This window comes from Cydia amplana, chromosome 1 (genome assembly GCF_948474715.1).
Source record: "Cydia amplana chromosome 1, ilCydAmpl1.1, whole genome shotgun sequence".
Taxonomy (NCBI): domain Eukaryota; kingdom Metazoa; phylum Arthropoda; class Insecta; order Lepidoptera; family Tortricidae; genus Cydia; species Cydia amplana.
In genome coordinates, this window is record NC_086069.1 from 23,614,307 (window position 1) to 23,639,706 (window position 25,400).

At 44.7% G+C, this 25,400-nt stretch overlaps 1 protein-coding gene across 1 annotated transcript in view; it reads right to left on the minus strand.

The window, feature by feature from the left end:
- Positions 1–25,400, minus strand: part of LOC134649582 (lysosomal-trafficking regulator) — a 73,235-nt gene that overhangs the window by 6,901 nt on the left and 40,934 nt on the right. The window contains exons 16-50 of the mRNA XM_063504437.1: positions 25,180–25,296; positions 24,529–24,660; positions 23,691–23,842; positions 23,393–23,447; positions 22,745–22,920; positions 21,760–21,834; positions 21,454–21,571; positions 20,788–20,954; positions 20,255–20,587; positions 19,784–19,927; positions 19,010–19,180; positions 17,830–17,979; positions 16,008–16,204; positions 15,620–15,666; positions 14,860–14,999; positions 14,264–14,368; positions 13,471–13,644; positions 12,857–12,946; positions 12,075–12,209; positions 11,223–11,393; positions 11,029–11,181; positions 10,368–10,454; positions 10,017–10,098; positions 9,730–9,903; positions 9,136–9,219; positions 8,674–8,792; positions 6,956–7,188; positions 5,960–6,150; positions 5,339–5,482; positions 4,830–5,010; positions 4,169–4,390; positions 2,698–2,959; positions 2,059–2,206; positions 1,306–1,446; positions 169–383 (exon numbers count right to left, since the gene is read on the minus strand). Of these exons, the coding sequence (XP_063360507.1) occupies positions 169–383; positions 1,306–1,446; positions 2,059–2,206; positions 2,698–2,959; positions 4,169–4,390; positions 4,830–5,010; positions 5,339–5,482; positions 5,960–6,150; positions 6,956–7,188; positions 8,674–8,792; positions 9,136–9,219; positions 9,730–9,903; positions 10,017–10,098; positions 10,368–10,454; positions 11,029–11,181; positions 11,223–11,393; positions 12,075–12,209; positions 12,857–12,946; positions 13,471–13,644; positions 14,264–14,368; positions 14,860–14,999; positions 15,620–15,666; positions 16,008–16,204; positions 17,830–17,979; positions 19,010–19,180; positions 19,784–19,927; positions 20,255–20,587; positions 20,788–20,954; positions 21,454–21,571; positions 21,760–21,834; positions 22,745–22,920; positions 23,393–23,447; positions 23,691–23,842; positions 24,529–24,660; positions 25,180–25,296 (5,285 nt within the window). The remainder of the gene's footprint in view (positions 1–168; positions 384–1,305; positions 1,447–2,058; positions 2,207–2,697; positions 2,960–4,168; positions 4,391–4,829; positions 5,011–5,338; positions 5,483–5,959; positions 6,151–6,955; positions 7,189–8,673; positions 8,793–9,135; positions 9,220–9,729; positions 9,904–10,016; positions 10,099–10,367; positions 10,455–11,028; positions 11,182–11,222; positions 11,394–12,074; positions 12,210–12,856; positions 12,947–13,470; positions 13,645–14,263; positions 14,369–14,859; positions 15,000–15,619; positions 15,667–16,007; positions 16,205–17,829; positions 17,980–19,009; positions 19,181–19,783; positions 19,928–20,254; positions 20,588–20,787; positions 20,955–21,453; positions 21,572–21,759; positions 21,835–22,744; positions 22,921–23,392; positions 23,448–23,690; positions 23,843–24,528; positions 24,661–25,179; positions 25,297–25,400) is intronic.

Sequence of the window (25,400 nt, forward strand, 5' to 3'; positions counted from 1 at the left end):
TCGGGCGGGGTCAGTACTTGGATGGGTGACTGCTTTTTTGCTTGTTTTGCTCTGTTTTGTTGATGGTGCGGAACCCTCCGTGCGCGAGTCCGACTCGCACTTGGCCGGTTTTTTTTGTTACGCGACCGTCTCAATATAACGTGTTTTTTTTTGTTTATGTATGCTTACGCAGTGCGGGAACACGTTGACGGCGTCGATGGCGGCCTGGCCGGTCTGCTTGTAGCCGAACACGAGGTCGATCCAGTGCGGCAGGCTCTCGGTGACCAGCGGCGCCTCTAGCGCCTGGCGGTGGACGAGCGTGAACAGGCGCGCGTCGGCCGCCCACGCTGGGAGTTCCACGTCGTCCACGCACGCGCCGCATTGACGCACACCGAGATTCAAGCCTGTGAGATACACAGTTTATTTAGGTTGGCGTCCTCCAGAAGATCGTTCGGTCATACTGACAGCATTAGGTACTAAATACGATACGACTGCGCTGTCTGCGCTATATTTTGCAGTCTCCACAAAGCAGGACTTTGACTGCAGTTTTTTTAAATAGCCTATTTCGTGCCCCACTGCCGGACAAAGGCCTCCCCTTTCTTCCGCCACTCATCACGGTTTGTTGGTGTTGCGTGTTCCCGCCATAACGAAGTAAAAATATCTATCTTAAATCTTCTAGAATGATAAATAGACAGAAATTTTAAATTGGCATTCCGTATATTTAAAGGCACCATACACTCTGATAACAACAAGTACGGATACTACCTTGGTCGTTATGGAACAGTTCCGGCAGGTAGTACAGTTCGGGAATGAGCTCTTTCACGTCGGTGGGCGAGTCGTTGGTGATGAGTCGCCACGTGGTCGCCAACGAGTGGAACGTGCGGTCCGGCATGTCGAAGTTGTATTGCTCCTTATTAGATGTCACATACAAGTACGGGTACACGGGTACTACCTTCGTCGTTGTGGAACAGCTCGGGCAAGTAGTACAGTTCGGGAATGAGCTCTTTCACGTCGGTGGGCGAGTCGTTGGTGATGAGTCGCCACGTGGTCGCTAACGAGTGGAACGTGCGGTCCGGCATGTCGAAGTTGTATTGCTCCTTATTAGATGTCACATACAAGTACGGGTACACGGGTACTACCTTCGTCGTTGTGGAACAGCTCGGGCAAGTAGTACAGTTCGGGAATGAGCTCTTTCACGTCGGTGGGCGAGTCGTTGGTGATGAGTCGCCACGTGGTCGCCAACGAGTGGAACGTGCGGTCCGGCATGTCGAAGTTGTATTGCTCCTTATTAGATGTCACATACAAGTACGGGTACACGGGTACTACCTTCGTCGTTGTGGAACAGCTCGGGCAAGTAGTACAGTTCGGGAATGAGCTCTTTCACGTCGGTGGGCGAGTCGTTGGTGATGAGCCGCCACGTGGTCGCCAACGAGTGGAACGTGCGGTCCGGCATGTCGAAGTTGTTGTCTAAGGGCCAAAGAGGTTTGTCATCAACAAGGGAACAGTAAGGAACTATTGCGTCAAACCGGAATTATAAATGCATGCTTCTCTAGTTACCAGTGTATCTCTTACCCTAACATACAAAACAAAAGAACAAGAAACAAAAGTCGTTATCCTCAAATCCGGCTAAGATATCTAGCATACACCATTACACCACCACTGTAGACCAAGAACCTCGATATAGAAACATATTGAATCCATACCACGGAACAAACGGAAGGTAATGAAGATAATTATTAACGTCGCCAATTATTTAAAAGTGTAGGTCAATTTTAATTAGTGCAACCTAGCTTAAGAAACATAATTTGAGCCGCTGACAACTCATGTGGCGTAGAGTGTTTATATCCTTAAATAGTCTGATTGTCTATTAGAAAAACCAGATTAACTATGGGATGGGATGATATTTTATGAAGGTTTGTGTAAAAAAAAATCGAACTTTATACGAGACCTAAGCAGGCCGGATTGAACTCCTCACAGACCACAGTCAGTTCGTGGGCCATACTTTGTCACCCTGTATGAATGAATGAATGAATTCAAAATGTGTCTAATGCATATATGCAGCTCGCTGTACGCACTTACCTTGGTAGTGCAGCAGCAGTTGTGTAAACGGGGGCAGTCGCACGAGGTAGTGTAACACACAACCAGGGTTCGAGTATAACGAGGCGTAGTGATGAGGCTCGCGGGACGCTAGCGCGCCGCAACCTTCTCGACGGGCTGCTTTTAGATCCTGAAGGTCAGTCACATGTTTACAACAGATAGAATGGGGTTGGCCGGTTAAGTATTTAGCAGATGGCGCCATCATAGCTTGCCCTGTTAATCCCTAGAATTATGCCAATTTTTTAAGCCACATCTCACAGAAAAAGGGGCAAGCTATGCAAATCTTTGACAGTTGCCAACCCCATTACGGCAGGGCATATGTCCAGTCCTTTTTCTATACAATGTAATGTATTTATCTATGTAATGTATGTATTTTTGTATGCAATCTTCTTCCCATCAGGCCGCTCGATAGATAAATACATTACATTGTATAGAAAAAGGACTGGAAGGAAAGCATTGCACTATTTACGCTGAGCTTTACGCTGAGGCGAACCAATATTACAAACAGAAGATGGGCTGAATATATGGTCAAAGTTAAATACAGAAAGTCCGTCAAAAGATAACTGAAATGGTTAGAAAAATACTCGAAACGTAAGCTTTATGACTTATTATTGTACTTACATTGTATGTGTTGATATAATGCTGCTCCCTGCTCTTATTCTGTATGGCCATGGGCTTACTTAGGTCTCTAAACGTGGCCGGGTCGGTAAGGTCCAGTATCCTGCTACTATAGTCGGCTATCACAAACGGCAGGACGGGATACTGCATGAGGTCGTTGTAGGTGCGGCCCGCGAGGCCGTTGAGCTTCATGAGGTACTCCCAGTTGGTGATGGTGCCGTTGCGCCATTGGTTCATGGCCTCGGATAGGGTTTCGGGCTCCATTCTGGGGAAAATCTTCAATTAGAAACAGGGTAGGAGAGCAATTTTTCAGGCCGTTTTATGTAGTAAGCAGACGTCGAGTGGCGGGCGACGTGTTGGACCTCTTCCAGCGTCCAGTCGAGAATATCTTATTTGATATTAAACTTTCGTGAGACATATTTTAAACTGTTTCACTCACTTGAATTTTTAGTCGCTATTACATATTAGCGACTAAAAATTCAAGTGAGTGAAACCGATGTCGTCTAAACAGTTTAATATCTTATTTATTAATAAATATGACATATGAGTGTTATGAGACCTTTTAGAGTAGAGTAGAGGGCGTTTATTCTTGGCAAAATAAAAGAACAAAACAACACGTAACACAACATAATATAGGCCACGAAATGGTCCCAAGTCAGCATGGTTGTAGACAAACATACATTCAAATTTCATAAAATTAAAACGAAACTCTAGGTACTTATACGACAGAATGGCGTAGCTTGTTGAATCGTCTGCTCTTGATTCGGATTCTAGTTTGCCGCGAAACTTTCGAAACAAGAACCCTTCCGCCAGAATTCAGCGCAATCGCTGTTACGGTCGAGGCACACGCACCATAAAAGAGTTGTGGCGCGATCGAAGCGGGGACACCTTCAGTATGCAACAGGTATGCGATATTCCGATGCCCAGGGACCTTAAGCTTTGGATTCCTCCGAAAACGGTGCCGTCATATTACGGCCGCTATATAGCGTTGACTGACGTCACTAGAACGTTGTCTATGTAAACAAGATGGCGCGGTTTCCTAGACGGCGTTACGTTACGTTGATTGTCAACGTAACGTAAGATGACGGCCGTCATGACCTTGTCGATAGTTTCGTGAACGTTTTATTAGATAGCGGTGACGCCATTTTGGAATAAATGACACGAGATTTGAATAAATGATTCCGTACTACGATTATTTTCCTCTTCTGATGATATTTCATCCTCCAAGTAAATTATAGATGATCAAGCAAATCTTGTCAGTCGGAAAAGGCGCGAAATTCAAATTTTCTATGGGACGTTACCCCATCGCGCCTACATTTTTCAAATTTGCCGCTTTGACCTTGGTGGATGACGGTGTGTTATGACGCCGTGGTACTTTCCACATGTCGCCACCGTAAAGGCGGCCGTCTTTTGCGGCCGCTATATGACGGCCGTCATATGACGGCACCGTTTTCGGAGGAATCCAAAGCTTTACCTAGTGGGTAAGTGCTTGGCGGTGTGCTGTAGGAAAGCGGTCCGCTCTGCGTTCCCCGCGAACGCTAGTAGCCACGCCCTGCCCTCGGCTAGGAAGAGTTCCGCGGCCCGTTCTTGCAGGCACCACCGTCGAGTGGCGACATGACGAACGTCTTCTAGCGCCCAGCTTAGTGCTTCCTCGCCTTCCGCGTCGCCTAGCGAGTCCGGAACGAAGTGGATGCATCTGTAATAAAGAAACAAACGTACGTAAAATGCTATTTTCTGCAATCCAAGAGAGTAGACAGGGACCACAAAATGACAACAATACGCTTGGGTAAGATCTGTTCTTACAACAACGTTTTTTTCCAGCATACTTACAACAAAGTTTTTTGCACTCAACTGAAATACCCTTCGTAGGTTCGGTCTATAATCACTCACTCTCCCTACGTTATCGTCTGTCTATAGTTGTACTATTCTCCAAGAAGTATTAACCAGAACTGCCTGATGCTTGTATTTTACTAATAGATCTTGACAGATCTTGATCAAGATTCAAGTAGCGTTCAACCAATAATAAATTTGGGATACTATGAGTGCGGAGGACCCTTTTGTTTTCACTGGTATCTGAAACCGATTCCAAGGCCGCTGAAGAAAAGGCTTATGGCGATTATGATATTTCCTGTTACCTGTCGGTGAGCAGCAGCTCGCCGTCTCGCTCTCGCGCCACGGTGACGAGCGTGACGCGCGCCATGTGCGCCACGGTCTCGTGTAGCTGGAGCCGAGCTACTAGCCCCCCGCGGAACCCTCCAGCATCGCCCGTGATGCTGCGAAGATGGACTGTGCTGTACGCAGCTGCTTCTGCCAGTACTGCGACACAAAATTAATAGAAAACATTATTAGAGTTACATTGGACAATAATCTGATCAAATCGATGACGATGGTGCCTGTATAGCGTTTCTGCTGGTCGCTTAACTATTATCATTTCGACAGCCCTATGAGCGACCAGACGATCTGTCTTCTGGCATCTGGCATAATACACTTTGGATAGTTTAGGTACTCTGTGGTCCTAGTTTGCCGTTGAACGCAGGATAGTGAGCAGGGATATCTGTCGAAACCGCTTTAGTCATGCTCCTAACACTAACATTTGTCACCCTTCGCGTAAGTGACTGTAATATTCATGAATTAGTCTACTCACCGGGTTTGTGCTGGTGACTGGGCTTGAGGAAGCGCGGTTTGAGCGCGAGATGGGCGCGGCGCAGGCGCACGCGCACGCGGCCCGGCGCCTCCGCGCCGTCTAGCTCCCAGGACACGGGGTACGATTCCGGCTCGTGCCATAATGCTGCAAACAAAAATTAAAGTGAAAAATTCCGATTTCATCAAACATGGTTAAAAATGTTCAAAAATACCTCACCTTTCCTTAAGGCTTCGGACCTACAAGCTAACAAACACCCTGAACACTAGAAAATATGGATGTAAACATATTGTTGCATTGCTGACTCGGTTAGGCGCGCCGCTAACGACTTTAAGCGTATGTATTTACCCTTAAATTACAATACCAACTTAAATTATATTTTCCTAAAAGTTGGTATCTAAAGGTTATCTCGAAGAGATCGCTCATTCGCGATAAGACTGCATGTTGTTTACTTCTACTCGTAATCATATTATACATATTGTATTCTGTATTTATCGATATACATGTCGATAAGCGAGAAGTCCCTATGACAGCTCAAAAATGCTACGAGAATTCCGGGCTCCGAATTTATATCTTACGTTTGCGTGCAACTTGAAATCGTATCCAATATGCGATCAGCTTTACCTTGCTCATGAGTGAGATGGTCGGCCAGCCGCTGCCAGCGCCTCGTGGCGACGGCTCCAGAGGACTGCGAGCGCCGGAGCACTTCCATGAACGCTTTGCGTTCTCCGTTTTGCGCGTCCACTACGGCTCGCGTCGCTGCCATTGCTGACTCGGTTAGTCGCGCCGCTAGGGACTCCTTGCTGAAGATTACTCTGAAGCAAAAATGATTTGTTGAGACTAAATTGGAAAAATATTGTCTTTTGTTGTGTTTATACTGTATATCAATCAATCAATCAATCAATTTATTTATTGCTTACTTTTACATAGGAGCTTAACTTAGGTACAAAAATCGGGTGTGGTACATTGCTATACATATAGATATATTTATACGAGTACTTGTATGGATGTGCAAGGTATAGCGAAAGCAAGCTACCCTCCGTACTAGTGTACACTGTATTACGGCAAGGTACCCCCTTCCCCTTCTGCCCGCGGTCCATGATGTCATAGTTGGTCACCCCATATAGGTAATGAATTTGAGTGTAGGTATACGGTAAAATAATAATAATAATAAAAAAAAAAGGCTATGTTATAAACTTAAGTACTAGAGTCTGTTCTCGCGCCCATCTTGGAGCGCCATGCACCAGCTGCGCGCCCATTGTGTGATGTTGAAAAGGTCGCTGGAAAAAGGAAAGATGGCGGTCGAAGGAAATCGTGGTTGCGAACTCTTTCGCCTCGCCAAGGACAAACAAAAATATGCGGAGCTGACTGCTAACCTTCACTAGTTGCGGAGGAACCTGAAGAAGAAACGATGTTGAGCTTCCCGCCCTGGTACTTACTTGCCAATGTTAGCGTTGTGGTTGTGGGCAGTCTTGGCTCAGCGCTCCTCGTCGACCCTCAGCAGGGCAGCAGCCTCGTCCTGCAGCGCCGCCCCGAGCCTGTTCTCGAGCCCATCTTGTAGCGCCACGCACCAGCCGCGCGGCCATTCAGTGTTTTCGAGCTTCCCGCCCTGGTACTTACTTGCCAATGTTAGCGTTGTGGTTGTGGGCAGTCTTGGCCCAGCGCTCCTCGTCGACCCTCAGCAGGGCAGCAGCCTCGTCCTGCAGCGCCGCCCCGAGCCTGTTCTCGAGCCCATCTTGGAGCGCCACGCACCAGCCGCGCGCCCAGTCTGTGATGGCGAGTTCAACGCCCGCGGCGCCGTTGTCGGCTAGCGCGTGCATGTGACGCAACATCAGGAGCAAGTACACTGCCAACTGACATAAGTAACTTTATAGCATAATAATGAAACATATACATATGGGAAATATGCTTTTGATTATAAAATGATAACTGTTAAGCCGGCCACACACACTAGGTTATAACCGATGGTTATGCCTGCACAGTTTACTTGTGCAGGCATAACTGAACGTGTGTATGACATGACTCCTTGCCTGCGCAAGCAAACTCCTTGCCTGCGCAAGCAAAATTGAAAATATCAAAATTTATATTTTTTGCCTGTCGGTTGTGCTTGCGCACTCCGCTTGCGCAGGCATAACTGAACGTGTGTGGCTGGCAGGCTTGATAGGCTTCAGTTATCCAGTGATTGCCGAGGGGATAGGTCGCAAGTCACTGTGCAACAATGTCGTCTCGCAAACGAAATGCAATTGTAGAGCATTTTTAGTAGATATTTAGGGTTCCGTAACCAAAGGGTAAAACGGGACCCTTTACTAAGACTCCACTGTCCGTCCGTCCGTCTGTCACTAGGCTGTATCTCATGAACTATGCTAGTTAGACTGTTGAAATGTTCACAGAGATGATCTATTTCTGTTGCCTCTAGTACAACAAATACTAAAAAACCGGCCAAGTGCCAGTCGGAGTGGGGCTCCCATGATTTTTTTTCCGTTTTTATAGATAATGGTACGGTACCCTTCGTGCGCGAGTCCCACTCGCACTTGGCCAGTTTTATTATTTTTTAAGTGTGGAGTGGATTCATGGTTTGTATGCGTGCATGGCTGACGAAATATAAACCTAATAGCGCTATTGCGTCGACGTCAACCACCGCTACCGGTGCCATGATAGTTTGAACTGAGAGTTTGTGCAGGTTTGTCGTTACGTGTGTGTGCCCTATGGAACTCGGTCGTGCCTGTTGGTTTTTCTTGCACAAGCAAAACCGACACGCAAAACCTAGCGTGTGTGGCCGGCCTTACATATAAAAAATACTCGGACCAAGATTATGAAAAGTGCTGTCATCGTATTTCTTTACAAGCTACGAATAGTAAAGTTTAAACTTTTGGTAAAGTCTGTCTAAGCTAACCCTGCACCGACTTTAACGTAACAGAGTATGGAAGTGTTATTGTAAACGTGATATATTCACACTTTGTCATTGCAAAGGCCACGCAGAGTTAGCTCTGTCCGACACTAGATTATTATTTCCTTTTAAACTTGGTTTCGGCACCGTAAATATGTTCATCAGGTAATCAGTTATTTTTCTCATAATAAAAATGTCTTCGTCATACTTTACCAAATTATTTTCTGTCTGATTCTATAGGCTAACTGGCGCAGTCGGTAGGATACACGAACTGACCGTAAGATGGTCTTCACATTTGAATTTGAAGCGAATTCGCAAGCCGCTCCGGTGTAGGAGTGGCACATACATAAATACTACCGGTATGCACGCTGTCTCGCTCACACACCGGAGCGGCGTACGCATCTGCAACAGTGTGATGACTGCTTAACCAGGAGTATTTTAGGACGAATACCTTTCTGCAAGGTGGTGGAGGCTTGAGCATGCTGGCCACGTGTGGAGCGGCGTGCAGTGCGCGCAGTAGGTGCGGTTGAAGCGCGCGTGCGCCCGGGGCTGGGGCACCCACCCACCATACTAGATAAAAAAATAAATAGAACCGACGTCACAACCTGTAATTCTAAATTGTGCTTTTCGAGAGCAAATGCATGACTTACAATAAATAATAGTTCCATAGCCGATTTATCTGGGGTCTGATTAAAGAGCTTTCTAAATCAGTCTAAATAAAAGTTTAAATAAATCCTACGAATTGTAGTGATTCTCCTTAGGATTGTTAACAAAATTTCAAAATATCCATACTGACCAATTGTGACCAAGATCTTACGGCTTGGGAAGAAGGGATATGAAGTGTCAGTTACTTGTGTACATTGTGTATTAAATTATGAAAAAACGTTTAGAAAAGTAAGTGGTAAAAATAAACCTAGTTCTCGTAGAGCCCGCAGCCACCCATCTCCGCCGGAGCCAGCCCACCACGCCCGCCGCGTTGGGAGACCCCCGCTCACGGCTGGGAACAAACATATTACTGGAGTTTGGGCAACCAAACGGTCGACTACAGTCTACCCTCAATATTCCTGTCTTGGACTAGGAGCGTAGCAGTTGGAAAACTTCAAATCCACCTTCCAAATGTACCACGAGATTTGAATAAATAATCTTCCATACTACCATTATTTTCCTCTTCTGATGATAGTTCATCCTCGAAGTAAATTAGTAAAAGCTAAATCAAGGTCGTCCAAATTCTCTCCTGGATACGTTTCGTTTGACGGTGTGTTATGACGCCGTGGAAGTTTCCACATGTCGTCAACGTAAAGACTGCCGTTTTTTTGCGTCCGTAAATTACGGCCGCTATATGACGGCACCGCTTTCCTAGGAAACCAAAGGTAAAGAGATGCTCTCAGGCCAACTGTCGTTACCAATGCTTCTCGTGATAAGTTATTACTTTATTAGACAAGATGAAAATGTTGTGTGCGTTTTCGTTTTGTTTTTGTAAGTGAGTTTGATTCACTAGGTGACTTACCGGCTATAAGCATGACTAGTAGTTGTTCCACTAGCTCGCCCTCGGAGTGGAGCGGCAGCACGGGCGAGCGCGCCTGCAAGAAGTTGACCGCCGCAGTGACGGTGGCTAAATGTCGAGCTTCCAGTTCCGTTTGGGATATCCCCTCTGTACCCAGTGACACCGCTGATGAGAGAACTGTTGAATCATTTACTAAGATTATGTTTAGTTTTTGACATAAAATCATAACAATATACAGTGGCCTTGAGTGTATTTTTCACAATGGAATTTAGAACAGCTACAGAACGTACCATTAGTGAAGTAGTTGTTATGCTTCTGACGCGCGCGGCTCGCTATGTCCAAGTGGTTGAGTTGTGCAACGAACAACGACACCTGCAAGTTTAACGCCGTTTTGATACAAACGTAAAAATATACATCTACATCTCACCTTTCATATTTCTTGGGACAGCTATGTCCCATAAATTAGCTTTTAGTCAAATCTGTGGTCAAATAAAGAAAGTGTCACTATGTGGCCACGATTTCAACTTAATTTGTAGCCAAAACTTCGTCCAAACCACACCGTCGGCGTAGTACAAATAATTCCGTTGTCTCCCTAGATGCGTGCTATAAGGATGATATTCAAAAGTGCAAATTCTGTATACCTGGGCAGCGCGTGCGGCTCGCGATACGTTCTCGCTGTCGGCCGTCAGTTCCACATATGTCAGCATATGATGCATATCGGTGATTATCTGTGGACGATAAACAACTCATCTAATATCCGCTAGAACTAGTCTTTAAACTACGGTCCCCCGGCCAAATCCCGCACGCGAGACATCACTTTTAGCCCGCAGAATCGGAAGAGCCGAAGGCCTGGCTGTGGTATTCGCTTCAAAAAGTTCCCCTCAAAAAGGGCCCTCTGAATCAAAAGGTCTAGCATGTTTACGTCTGGCAGGTTAAAAATCATACATTTTCGTATAAAATAATATTGCATTCTATTTTTGCGTCTATATGCCAACCAGTGATCGTCTGTTGTGTCACCTCGGCTACGCGTGTGTCGGAGAGCAGGTTTAGGGAACCTTGTGTGTAGCACACAACCTCTCTCTCGCACACACACACAGACACACACTACCTGCATGTGGTGGTGCGACTCGAGCGCCTTGACCGCGAGCTTGGCGAGTAGCGCCCCCATGTCTGACAGCAGTAGCGCCCTTCCGTTGAACTCCGCGGTCGCGCCCAGGCCGCTTATACAGCGCACGGCCACCTCGGCTACGCGTATGTTGAGAGCAGGTTTAGGGAACCTTGTGTGTAGGAGTCACACACTACCTGCATGTGGTGGTGTGACTCTAGCGCCTTGACCGCGAGCTTGGCGAGTAGCGCCCCCATGTCTGACAGCAGTAGCGCCCGTCCGTTGAACTCCGCAGTCGCGCCCAGGCCGCTTATACAGCGCACGGCCACCTCGGCTACGCGTATGTTGAGAGCAGGTTTAGGGAACCTTGTGTGTAGGAGTCACACAGTACCTGCATGTGGTGGTGCGACTCGAGCGCCTTGACCGCGAGCTTGGCGAGTAGCGCCCCCATGTCGGACAGCAGTAGCGCCCGTCCGTTGAACTCCGCGGTCGCGCCCAGGTCGCGTATACAGCGCACGGACACCTCGGCTACGCTCATTTCGGAAAGCAGCTTCAGGGAACCCTGTGTGCAAAAAAGTAAGGGGTTAATAATTCGCTATAGTCTGTGCGGAAAGAGATGAGTCGTAGAATGTATTGGATCCCATACATTTCACGACTCTTCTCTTTCCGCACAGACTCTAAGAGGAGACCTCTATTCAAAAGTGGGAGTCCTTTGGTTGAAAGCTAAAGTGAGCCTTATTATATTCTCGTCATAAAGCACAGATCACTTCCTCGACGACATGGCTCACGGCTGTATATTGAGCGTAAGCGCAAGATCGTGTATAGGCTAAAGAAGAGACGCTTTCCGCATAAATTTTCGTACATTAACTCGCCTGTTGCTATATCTATTGCACGCGCATAATTTCCTTCTCTTCTTTAGGGCCACTTGCACCATCTCATTAACCCGGGGTTAATGGGTTAAACCTGGAGTTACCGTGGATACTAGTACAATTTGACACTGGGTTAACGGTTTAACCGGTTAACCCCGGGTTAGTGGGATGGTGCAAGTGGCGCTTAGTAGTATAGCTTACCAGCTGTAAGTTAAAGTCAGCCATATTTCTGCGGCAGTGTGCATAGTTCACCTTGTCAATAACACGGCGAACCAACACGTAAAAAGCGCTGGATCGTGTAAACAGGTCAGTAATGCAGCTACTAGCTCTGAGCTGAAGGAACACTTATTCCTGCGACACAGAGTATAGTTTACCTTGTCGATAATGCGGCGGACGAGTAGAGACACGTTATGCGCAAGCGGTGGATCATGTAGGCAGGCTGGCAGCGTTGCTAAGAGCGGAGCTGCGCAGTGTAGCATTTCGGGAGAAACGTCCACCCAGATGTCGTCCTGGATTATGACAATTGATGAAAATTGGATTTTGTTATAGGTCATATCTTTCAGGTGATGGATATGATGTAGTATGTCTATTGCGTTACTTTTGACTGTGTCATGATAGTTATTGCATTATTAAAAGCAGGGATGTTGCGGATGCCGATTTTTTGACATCCGCGGATGCGGATGCGGATTTTTAAAGGCTCACATCCGCGGATGCGGATGTCAAGATAGGTAGCTACATAAAAACGTCAAATACATATTACATTTTAGTAATTTTTATTTCAGAAAACCGGCCAAGTGCGAGTCGGACTCGCGTTCCAAGGGTTCCGTACATTAAGTCCCACTCACGCTTGACTGCTCATTTCTAATAGGTTTTTTGGCTAATGACTAAATTACCTAGCAGTCTAGCACTTACGCCGATGCTAAGACGTTCCTGTACCGACCTGTTCCACATCCGCATCCGCATTAAAATCCGCATCAATTTTAAGCGGATGCGGATGTTGAAAATAATGCGGAAGTTCCCCGGTTGCGGATGCGGATATTCGCAACATCCCTGATTAAGAGTGGGTTTTCATTCCGTATCGCGCTTGTAACAGCAAATGCATCCGGTACACGTTTTGAGCTAAATGGATTATATTATTATAGGTATTGAAGGTTACCTCGAGCTGGTCTTCTAACGGCACGTCGCACTTGGTGACAAGGGCGGCACACGCTGCCGCTAGCTCTATTGAGCTCGGATACAAGGCTATCTGCAAAATTAACCAAGGGTTTATAATCATAGTTAGCTTTAACATTGAGTATAAGTAGGTGTCAATCGACGGCAAAATGGAAGCAGACGCGAGCCTATAAAAATATATTATATACAATAAAAGCTCGAGCTATTTTACAGCAGGCTAAAACCAATTTAACCATAATCGATATTAAACTTTCGTGAGACATATTTTAAACTGAAACAAGCACCCGAAAGGCACCCGAAGGGCCCGAAACATGTCGCCAATAGCGACTAAAAATTCAAGTGAGTGAAACCGTTATCGTATAAACAGTTCAATTTAACCATTTTTTTTTTGGGTTTGTAGCTAAACTAATGCTTTTTTTTAAATAATGACTGGTCTGCCAGCTCTCTCGCAAGACCATAAACCTCTATCGAAGGATCGTAATGCTTAAGTATATTATCCAATGATGTCACGATCAGACACAGCAACAGCACGGCATCACTTACAACTGCGTTGCGCTAGTAGACTACGGTTATTAGCTGGTTGGTTGGTCCGGTTACCTGATTGGCTAGATGTCGGTAGAGGTACGTCTTCTGCGGCGTGCGCGGCTGCAGCGCGGGCACGCCGCGGCGCTGCAGCGCGCCGACGACACGCAGGACAGCTGCGCGCACACCAGCGTCGCGGTGGTTGGCCAGCACGACCAGCGCCTCGGGTTGTATAGCGCCTTGCATCGCCTACATGAGAATATTGAGAGTAACTTTAGTCATACTTTTATAACTACCACGGGACTTAATTGCGTAAGACTTACGTTTATTTATGGCCTGACGTTTCGAACGTGACATTACGTTCGTGGTCATAGGCAGACTGGCGAGGAATTGTATCAACATCTTCTTGCCGCACGGCAACTTAACTAACTAACTAGTAACTTTAGTGTTAATAGTGGTGGTTTTTGTGTATAGTCACGTCCCGCCCAATGTACATTAGGATGTACACTCAGTTTCGATGGAACGTCAACCTTAATTAATAACAAAGTAGGTAGCATTTCATTTGCCTCGTAAAATTATTGAACAAATGAAATTCGCCCTAATTGAAAATACGACAAGATTCAAACTTCCTTGGCTATAATTTTGTATCGTGGGCGGCACGATGATAGAGGAGATAAAATAGAATATAAATATTTTTACAAGCACAAACAAAATAAAATACATATATTTAAAAAACGTAAACGCTTTCGAAATAGTATACAAGTAGCTAAGGAAGAGGTGTTAAAGTGGAAGCAAGTTAAAACTGAGTGTATACCTGTTGTATATAAATATTAAGTATACCTACATTCTGTATATTAAGTTTACCTACCTGTGCTAAGTCGTGTTCGGAGAGCAGTAATATGGCGTCTCGCAGAAGAAGCAGTAGACCCTCGCACGCCGTCCAGCCCGGAGCGGCGCCAGCGCGGACTCGTTTCTGCAATAATACTGGATTTTGACGTGCTTCGAACGAATAAAACGGATGGCACCAAGGTTCATTTAATCTAAAATGAAACCATTACATTAGAGTATTTTGTTTCATAGTATGATTAATAATGTTAAAAATATTATTGTCAATAGTTAACGATACCCGACTTAAGTTTGCGTTCATAGTTTCTAACCTGAATGAATACTACATATATAGTGTAATATTTTGCTATTTCGAGGCCTTTATATTTATGTTATTTAGCATTAATATATGTGGAAGCTTGTAATTTGCATCTAGTAGATAAGTCCATCCACCTATGTATATTAGGCAGTAAGCATCCCGAATAAAAAAAAATAGAACATCGAAAAGTTAAGGCACAGCTACTGTCGGGTGCCAACAAACGTTACACTCGGACGGGTCGGTTGGTAGGCAGCCAATTCGGCCAGGTCCAGTCGATGATGGTGGTACATTAGTCTCTCGAGTTGTCAGCGAGTGCTTACCTCGTGGTAAATGCCACTGGAGTACATCTCGACGGTCGTGTGTGCTACATCGTCCACGTCGACGACTATGTACCCGCTGAGCGCGTCGTCGGGCCCGCCCTCGTTTTCCACGACGGGGTCTATCATGTCGCCGCTCATTTCTAAAAACGAACCGGAAATCAACACATAAAAAAAGTCGAGTTGAATTCTGGCTTCGAATAATTACGCTTTGAAGGGGAGGGAAGTCAATCTTCATCAGTTCTTTTATTTAGCGAAATGTCATATATGTCACCGGGTGTCCTCGCTTTTAATCATGAATCTAGTATATAACTGGATCTGGCATGAGGGGTGGGGGAAAAGATCGAACGGGATAGTCTTATGTATCTTTCAGTAGGAGTAGCAGCGAAAGCGCTATTATTGTTTGTCCTTGTCACAGTATCACATTTTTTTATTCCCCATCGTAAATTTAGTATGTATAATGGTCGGCAACAAGTAAATTCGACCAATCATATGGCTCCTCTATACGATGGGCCAGCGCCGGCCACTCCAAGGGACGCATTTATGCGTTAGAGGGAGCAAGTGATATTGCTATCTCATTCTACCGCATGGCTGCGTCCCTTGGAGTGGCCGGCGCTGGCCTATCCTGTAAAGGAGCCTATTGGCTATTGGCACTATTGTGTCGCATTGCCTATGTTTTGTCCCTCAGGGAGGCACGCGTATACCACTTCTATAGGATCCTACCTTCTATGCTTTTCATAGTAAATATACATAATTAACTTACCAATATTTAAATCCGAATTCTCTGATGTGGATGAGATATTGTGTTTCCTGTAGACAAGCAAGTCATTTAGACATGTCATGCAGAAACTAGGAAATTTAAGTTGAGTTATTGTGTTGAACAGTTAAAAGTAGGTATAGATTATGCCATTCACGATGACGCGCAGCTTTATCAAATCTAACCTTTAATAGCACGTCAATACGAACCAAAGCACGCGTCTTCGTGAACGAACCCACCGAACCTGGCGGTCTAGCATGAGTTGCGTTCTCGCGCGCGAGTCCATACTTGAAGTCGCGCGCAAGAGCGCAACTCATGCTAGACCGCCTGGAGGAACATGCAAAAACAATAGAAACAAAAAAGCAAACGAACAATAGTAGTTGTTTGCACTAACCTGCCCTCCTTGATCTGCATGTTGATGATACCCTTCATCAGCTTGCTGTCCTCCTCTCGCAGACTCCCGCTGTTGGTGATCTCGGGCTCCGGGTCGCGCCGCCGCGCCTTCACCATGAACTCGCTGGTGTCTTGGGTGTCGGCCGTTAGGAGGAAGTAGAAGTTCGCCCGCGAATGCGTCACAAATGTGTCGCTAGCCTGGTGACAAAGATAAGGTTTTGAGAACATATTTACAACGGGTCTCTAATGTTTCCCAAATAGTTTTAAGCCATAATGCATTGTTTGCCCGAATTTTTGTTAGTCATAATTCATTTGGTTCAGAAACGTGTCACTTTAAAACAAACCTAACTTAACCTAACCTATCTATAGGATAACCTAACGAAAATCCTGAAATGTTAACGGTTTCAGTTTTATGACTAATGATAATATGACAAACAATACATTATGGCTTAAAACTATATGGGAAACAACGGGACCCCGTTTATAACTCATTGTTTAGGGAGACAGATAATCTCTTTGAATCAAGCAGGGTCCGAACTTTGATAACTATCGCGATAATTATCTGATAGATATCGGATAATTATCCCAGGTATGGATGGTGCTATATTTATATTCTTTGAATTCTTTGACAGTAAAAAAAATATTGGGGGTTTTTTATATTTTAGGTTTTGAATTTTAGGTTATTATTAAATTGATAATTATCAGGCATAAAAATCACGATAATTATCGCGAATATTATCAGGATAACTATCATTGAGAATTATCCTTTCGAACCCTGAAATCAAGGTTAATTCTAAAAGACCTAAATAAAGTTTATGGACATTTTCACTTAACTGTGCACTTTAAAGCGCGACTTCAGTCGTGTTTCAGTAACGTCTAACAGTTACATTCCTGACAAAATGTATGGGATTTGACATTGACCGTCAGTTTTGTAACGATTGCTAACTGGCCGTTAAAGGTGCACAGTTAAGTGAAAATGCCCTTAAAAGTAGATATAAGAAATTCGGCCCAGCACGTATCCTCGGAAGGCAAGCTACACGGTCCTGAGATATAGCTGGTCAACCAAATCTTGTCAGTAAAAAAAGGCCGAAATTCAAATTTTCTATGGGACGATATCCCTTCGCGACTACATTTTTCAAATAGGGATGTTGACAATTTTTTGGAACTGGTTTCATTTTGTAGATAGACACGTAATAATTACAGAAAAAAATATTAAAAAAATATATTCATTAATTTTGAATAAAAAAACATGTATAATAAGTTTCGTGTTTAAATTTCGCGCCTAAACGCTCCAAACTGTCACGTGACCTTGATGACGTAACGGCGTTTTAAACAAACAGCTGTCAGTCATTTTTTTAAATTCTTTATATGGCAACTGACAATTTTTTTTAAGCCTTAACACACTACCGCATCGGACAGCGACCTTCTTTCTCGCTCTAACTTATAGCTGCGTCCTTAACGCACCACCTTACACACTATCGATTCGTGCGCCGCACCGCACCAAGATCGCGTTTCGGTACGATAATCTGTAGACACTTAGGCAGGTTTTATAACTTGTCTTTGGTGATTCCACTGTGATTACGTCACGCGCTCCGATTGGCGTTTGCAGTCACGTGATACTGGGCATTATTTTAAATACTTTTGATTACTTTTAATTCATTTATTACGCATATTTACACTTGCAAAATATGATTTTCCGCGTTCTAATATTCCCTGCTATGGTAAAAACATAACATGCTATATATTCGCGATTCATGTCAACATCCCTATTTGCCGCCTTTTTCTACTGTCAAGATCTGGTTGACCAAGTATAATATAAATACCTGGTGCATCAGTAGTAGGAAGTCGCACAGCTCCGCCAGATGGCAGGGGAGTGGCGGCGCTCCAAGCAGGCCGCCCACCACCCCCACGAGGCAGGCGCCCGCCGCGTCCGGGCTGCGGCTCGGATTGTCCTCTGAGTTCAGGAAACGTTCCTGAAAAAGTCCTGGTATTTAATCACAAGCCTTATCAGCATTCGTTATTTTCAAAGCCTTAAGCTTTGGATTCCTCCGAAAACGGTGCCGTCATATGACGGCCGTCATATAGCGGCAGCAAAAGACGGCCGTCTTTACGGTGGCGACATGTGGAAAGTACCACGGCGTCATAACACACCGTCATCCACCAAGATCAAAGCGGCAAATTTGAAAAATGTAGGCGCGATGGGATAACGTCCCATAGAAAATTTGAATTTCGCGCCTTTTCCTACTGACAAGATTTGCTTGATCATCTATAATTTACTTGGAGGATGAAATATCATCAGAAGAGGAAAATAATCGTAGTACGGAATCACTTATTCAAATCTCGTGTCATTTATTCCAAAATGGCGTCACCGCTATCTAATAAAACGTTCACGAAACTATCGACACCGTCATGACGGCCGTCATCTTACGTTACGTTGGCAATCAACGTAACGTAACGCCGTCTAGGAAACCGCGCCATCTTGTTTACATAGACAACGTTCTAGTGACGTCAGTCAACGCTATATAGCGGCCGTAATATGACGGCACCGTTTTCGGAGGAATCCAAAGCTTTACTGCGTTGAGGTCTTTCGCTTTTCATTTGTTACGTAAACCGTGTTCAGGCACCGAGTGTGTCGTAGTCACTTGTAATTGGAACCTGTCTCAATAACAGCACGCATAGTAACGTGCACTGTAGAGCATCGATGGTGCTTCGCGGTATCTACATTGTCGTCAAGCTTGTAAGTCTGATCTACCGAGCGTCGATGGTTGTCTCGTCTCTACAACCTAGTACATTCATACAGCCGCAAAAGTGCTGGGCTCTTTAAAGCCTCGTCTCCATATCGCGCGGCAAACCATCGAACATTGGCTCGCGCGGCAGCCCGGTATCCATTGCGCGCGGCTGCCGCGCGAGCCAATGTTCGATGGTTTGCCGCGCGATATGGAGACGGGGCTTAAGAATGAATCCATTCAAAATGTGTCCATGCAGTTTCGCAGCTGGCTGTACCTTGCAAGCAGCCAGTAACAACCGTAGTAGATGGTGCCGGTGTAGTTGCTGCTGGTTGAAGGCGCGCCACCGCCGCGCGGCCGCGTCTTCTAGCAGCGAGCGTATGCAGCACAGCGTCAGCGCCCAGAGAGAGCCGCGCATGCGCTCGCCCTCCACTTCCCATTCCAGTTCCTGGATAACAAGTAACAACAGAACGGTGTAAATAATGCAAGCCACCGATAAGTTATTGTTTAGGTTTCCGTACCTTAAAAGGAAATACGGAACCCTTATAGGATCACTCGTACGTCTGTCTGTCTGTCTGTCCGACCATTGCCCCTCTTTATGTCCGAAACAACTGGGTCTACAATTTTGAAAAATATACACTAAATAGTTCTTTACCTATAGATGACAGGAAAACATATTAGAAATGTGCAGTCAAGCGTGAGTCGGACTTAATGTACGGAACCCTTGGAACGCAAGTCCGACTCGCACTTGGCTGTTTTTTTTGTGTAAGGGCTGACAGTTCGCTATAACTGACCATTTAGGCTACGTCTACCGCAAGTCAGCACAGGAAGTTTATCTTCTTCTAAGGTCACAAGTGACATCTAACGCACACTCGACTCCTCTGTATTGCGGTTGGGCTTGGACAAGTAGTGCTAGCAGCTAGTAGCGCTGGCTCGGGCACCATCGCGTCAGCGCCGCTGATCACTCAAGCGGCTCCCGTGGAATTCAACACAGGGCTAGTGCTTCCTCTAAAATCGCAGATATCTAGATACATGGTTCAGTTCTACATACCTCCTCCGTGTCAAGATGGCGGCTGGCTTGCACTAGTAGCGCTAGTAACGCCGGCTCGCGCACCACCGCGTCAGCACCGCTGACCACCAATCCGGCTCCAGTGGAAGTCAACACGCGGCTAGTGCAGGCTTCCTCTAAGATCACCTGCGAAAATACGCGCAATTTAGTAATATAAACTAACAAAACTCACAGCAGCAGCTTGACACCTTCAGCGCTATGCAATGTCAGCGCTGAAGATTTCGAGCTAGCCTGTTGTCAGCGCGGCACACGCGGAGAACTATTCCCAATGCCACCACTTGTTCTTCTGTCTTTATGCAGCATTCGGCGTGTGAGGCGGCACTTCGGCGTCCCGAATACCCGCAACAGCAGTTCTAAGCCGTCAGCGCCATGCAATGCCGACCGTAGCCTGTTGTCAGTGCGGCATGCGCGAAGGACTATTCCCAATGCCATCGCTTGTTCTTCTGTCTTTACCTGCAGCATTCGGCGCGTGAGGCGGCACTTCGGCATCCCGAACACTCGCAACAACAGTTCCAAGCCGTCAGCGTCGTGCAATGCCGACCGTAGCCTGTTGTCAGCGCGGCATATGCGAAGGACTATTCCCAATGCCATCGCTTGTTCTTCTGTCTTTACCTGCAGCATTCGGCGCGTGAGGCGGCACTTCGGCGTCCCGAACACTCGCAGCAACAGTTCCAAGCCGTCAGCGCCGTGCAATGCCGACCGTAGCCTGTTGTCAGCGCGGCATACGCGAAGGACTATTCCCAATGCCATCGCTTGTTCTTCCGCGCTCGCCTCCATTTCTACTACCTGTATGAAAAAAATTGGCTTTGAGTATTGACTCCTTTAAGTTCTCGACCTGTTCGGACCCAGGTTGTTGAGTGATCTGCTATGCACATATGGACATATGCTATACTGTGACCGGAATATTAGTGGCGCAAGTGGTGGTAGCGCTTGTGGCACGAACATTACAAAATGAACCTTATAAACACAAGCACAAGGTACATTACCCTGGCGAAGAGATACAGCAGCACGGACGGCCCGCCCAGCATGTAGACTGCGGGCGCGATGCCGCAGTGCCCGGACACTTTCCAGCGCACGTTCCAAGTGCATGCTAGCGGCTCGGGGACACAGGCACCAGCCATTGGCTTCGGACCCGGGTTGCGAGTCGAAAATACTGGGGAAACAAAAGAATTCTCATATATTTTCTAATATCTGGGAGATCGAGCTTTGCTCGGAAAACATATAAAAACTCAAAAATTCGCTTTTTCCCAGAGATAAAACCTAGCTAGATCGATTTTTCACCCCCGAAAACCCCCATAAAGCAAATTTCATCGAAATCGTTAGAGCCGTTCCCGAGATCCCCGAAATATATATACATATAAATATATAAATAAATAATTATACAAGAATTGCTCGTTTAAAGGTATTAGATAAATAAATATGCAAGAATTGCTCGTTTAAAGGTATTAGATAGACAGATACTCGTATCAATCAATATGTATGGATGTTCATTACAATAAAATGTCAAGAATTTGTGGCAACCTGATTAGAGTAAATTAAAAGAAACTTTACGTACATATCTGTACGTAATATCTTCTAATTAATATAAAAACACTAGCTTTTGTGTTGAAACGATATGCATTGACTTAAAACGAAAGCGCACACCAAATTACCTGTGGGTAATGGCGTCGTCTGGTGGTAGAGATTGACTATATTAGGTGCGTGTGCGCTGAAGGACAACAACAGATTCTCGTTCAGCTCACGAAGTGCCGCTCCGGACATATCGTATACCTAAACATACAATATATATTAGTATTGTTTATCTGTTATATTATATTAGACACTGATCTATTTATTTAATCGTACGGCATAGTATGACAAACATAAATACTGATTAAGTCCAATCAGTCACTTGATGACAAAGGGTGACAGACAATGATCATATGAGAAGGAAGATCTAACAGGCTATGCAAGCTCACCTGATCCCAATCTATGTTTGAGTCGAGCACGTTCGGAGTCAAAAGTCTTGAGTAGTTTGGAATTTCATTATCGACCTGTGAAAAGAAAACTTCTCGTTTTATAGCGGCCTTCAAGTTTTACTAAAAACTTTGAGTTTAACCCCCTAATCCATAGAACTAAGCAAACTGTGCTAAATGTTGTCTGTTTCTGACAAACAAAAATGACAAATTCATAGATTTTTCAAGTAACGCAATAAGAATTTTACTTTAGAAGGGATTCTTTAGAAAAATATACATTTACGCTTTAACTTGAAGTACTCTTAAACGCCCAATCAAACACGCAACATTTATGTCAGGAGGCCTATAGTTCTCACGAATAGCGAAATTAACTCGCACTGCAGCGCATACCCTCCCGCTTTTCATTCCACTGCCTTCGCCACTTCAACAGCAATCCACGGTTATCGTAAGTCAAATATTTTATTGCGTTACATGTGTACATTTGATGCTTATATATAGTTTAAAGCAGGGATGTTGCGGATGCCGATTTTTAGACATCCGCGGATGCGGATACAGATTTTTAAAGGCTCACATCCGCGGATGCGGATGCGGATGTCAAGATAGGTACATAAAAAACGTCAAATATTACGTTTTTATAATTTTTATTTGAAAAAACCGGCCAAATGCGAGTCGGACTCGCGTTCCAAGGGTTCCGTACATTAAGTCCCACTCACGCTTGACTGCTCATTTTTAATAGGTTTTTTGGTTAATGACTAAATTACCTAGCAGTCTAGCACTTACGTCGATGCTAAGACGTTCCTGTACCGACCTGTTCCACATCCGCATCCGCATTAAACTCCGCATCGATTTTATGCGGATGCGGATGTTGAAAATAATGCGGAAGTTCCGCGGTTGCGGATATTCACAACATCCCTGGTTTAAAGCTAAGTGAAGTCTCAATATAGCAAAATGTAATATGAAAGTGAACTGTAGACGCTACGACTCTCACCTTGCACTTGAGGTGCGGGTGCGGCGCGGGCTCGTGCGCGGCGGCGTGCAGCGCGGCGGCGGCGCCGAGCACGGGCGCGCGGTACACGCAGCACCCCGAAATGTGGTAGACGCCGGGGGCCGCGGCCGAGTGACCGATTAGTAGGTACGTTGGGATCACTTTGCGGACCAGGATGCCTGCGTAAGGACGTTATTTGTAGCTGAGGTATTTCACGAAGTTAGGTTAGGTTACACAGGGGTCATCAATTAGTTTCTTCAGGGGTCCGGATTTTAAAATAATATGACCATTGCGGTCCGATTCTACTTGAGTTTATTAAATAAGTAAACAAATAATGGACCGGATCCGGACCGCGGTCCGCCATTTGGTGACCCCTGGCCGTTACACTATTTATGCAAAAGCTTGCGAAATAAGCGTTTATATGTACAGGTATTTAATCAGCCATGAGGGGCTTAAATTAACGCATGTATGACCTATACAATAACAGTGTTAGGTTAGGTTAGGAACACGAAAAATGGATAAAAGACGAAATCTTTGTAGCCCTCATAAAAAAAAAGGTTGAGTGCCGCTGGCTTACTATGTTTCTGTGTTCTTTAAGACCAAATGTACTAAAATATAACTACGTCAAAACGAATACCGTAACGCTCTTACCTTGTAAAGGCAGTGACACAGTTTCACACTCGCACCCATCTATGTAAAGTGTCACCTGATAACAGAAAAAAGTAAAAAATAAAAATCTGTACATTATCATATCAACTTTAACTAAGAATCGAAATCGAAAAATTAAAAATGTATGTTCATTAAGAGCGTTTTCACAAGAAAAGTCGAAATAATGCAGAATTGATGATATTCCTCAATGAAATTCAGGACTTTACGCTCATTATTAGAAACAATGAGTACTTGTTAAAGTAAAAGCGTCTTCTTATCTTATTATTATTTCTTCACTAACCTGTATGTGTATTTTTCGCTTATGCACGACCTCTTTAACGTTTAGGGCTACACAGCACCACTGCGCGGGTGGTAGGGCTGCGTCCACGCGGGTCTCACTTAGCACTTTGTAGCATGATGTTTCGGGCCGCGAAAGGCGTAGAGTGAACGCACCTGAATAGATAACAAGTTACTATAACAAATTACCCAGTGGGAAGAAAATTGGCACATTTTGCGGCACTATACTTGAAGATTTTTATGTTACCATGGATAGACATAGGCCAGTGTAAGATCAGAGGTATCTTGGCTCAACAGGAGAGTTACATAGGCTAATAATTAATTTTTTATTTAATTTAAAAATGTAAAAATATGGACTGTTTAATTGTCTGAAATAAATTTATTTTATTTTTATTTATTATTGGAGATTTATTTAACCTAAATGCAGATGTGCACATCTTTATGACGACCAGTTTGGCCTAGAAACGACCGATCTGGATTAGTCGGTAGTGACCCTGCCTATGAAGGCGATGGTCCTCGGTTTGAATCTCGATAAGGGCATTTATATATGTGATGAGCACAGATATTTGTATCTGAGTCGTGGGTGAACTATGTATTTATATATTATATATTAGGTAGGTATATTGTTGCCCGAATACTCACTTCATTCTTGAGGTTATTGTGGGGCTTAAGACCATTATACCCATAATAACATTATGTATACCGTTAATTAGGTATTAGGGTAGTATGCCATTTATTACGTTATTCAAAATAACGATGTATAATATATGAAAAGTAATTATAATAAATGTAATGCACCCATTTATATACTTATTTACTATAAAATGAAAGCGCGTACACACCGGAGTCTGTGTGCAGCCAAAGCTCAAGTAGGAGCGAGTCGTGTCCAATAGTCAGGACGTGTAGTTCCGGGTTTAAGTCTTTTTCCATCGCGTCCAGCGATCGCTCGGAGCCCTTACATTCATTTGCTGGTTCTGTAAAAAGTAATACCTATATAAATTGTTTAATTAAGACTTTTGAAAGGTTTCCATTATGATACGTATGTAGCTTAGTCTTTCAGATACATTATGGCCTCCTGATCTTTTTCCAAAGTCAAATTATTACAGTAGTCATGCTAATCGGTAGATAAAGAACCAAGTTAAGAGCAAAATTCATTCGTTTTTGAATAGGATACTGCACTAACCAATCAAGTCTAATCGATTTTATTTTATGATAAAGAGGCAAACAAGCATTGGTGATTCACCCGATGATAAGCGATTACCGTCGTCCAAGGACACCCGCAACACCAGAGGGGTTGTAAGTGGTAGTTGTTAGGTACTATAAAGTTAAAATGAGAACGGAAAACGGTGATGTCACAATAAATCAACCTCTTTCTAATGATCATTGATGTTTTTATTCATTTAAAGAAAATTTATTGCATCAAAACATGTTGTTATTTTTTCAGTGTATTCCTTTTTGATTCCGTGACCACTGTGAAATAGCATTTTTTTTACCGTAGGGCGGATGACGACGTAGCCAAGTAGTGAGAGCGAAGCCCTGTAGCCACGGCGCCCAGCCTGCGCCCTCCGCGCCGCAGCGCGCCGCGTGCAGCGCCCATGCCGAGTTCAACCCTGTAATACAACTTAGTTACTAGTGGCTCTGTGAGCTGTAGACCTCGCGAGCAGAGCTTAAAACTGAATAAATGTATGGCAAAAATATTTATTAAAATATAGGT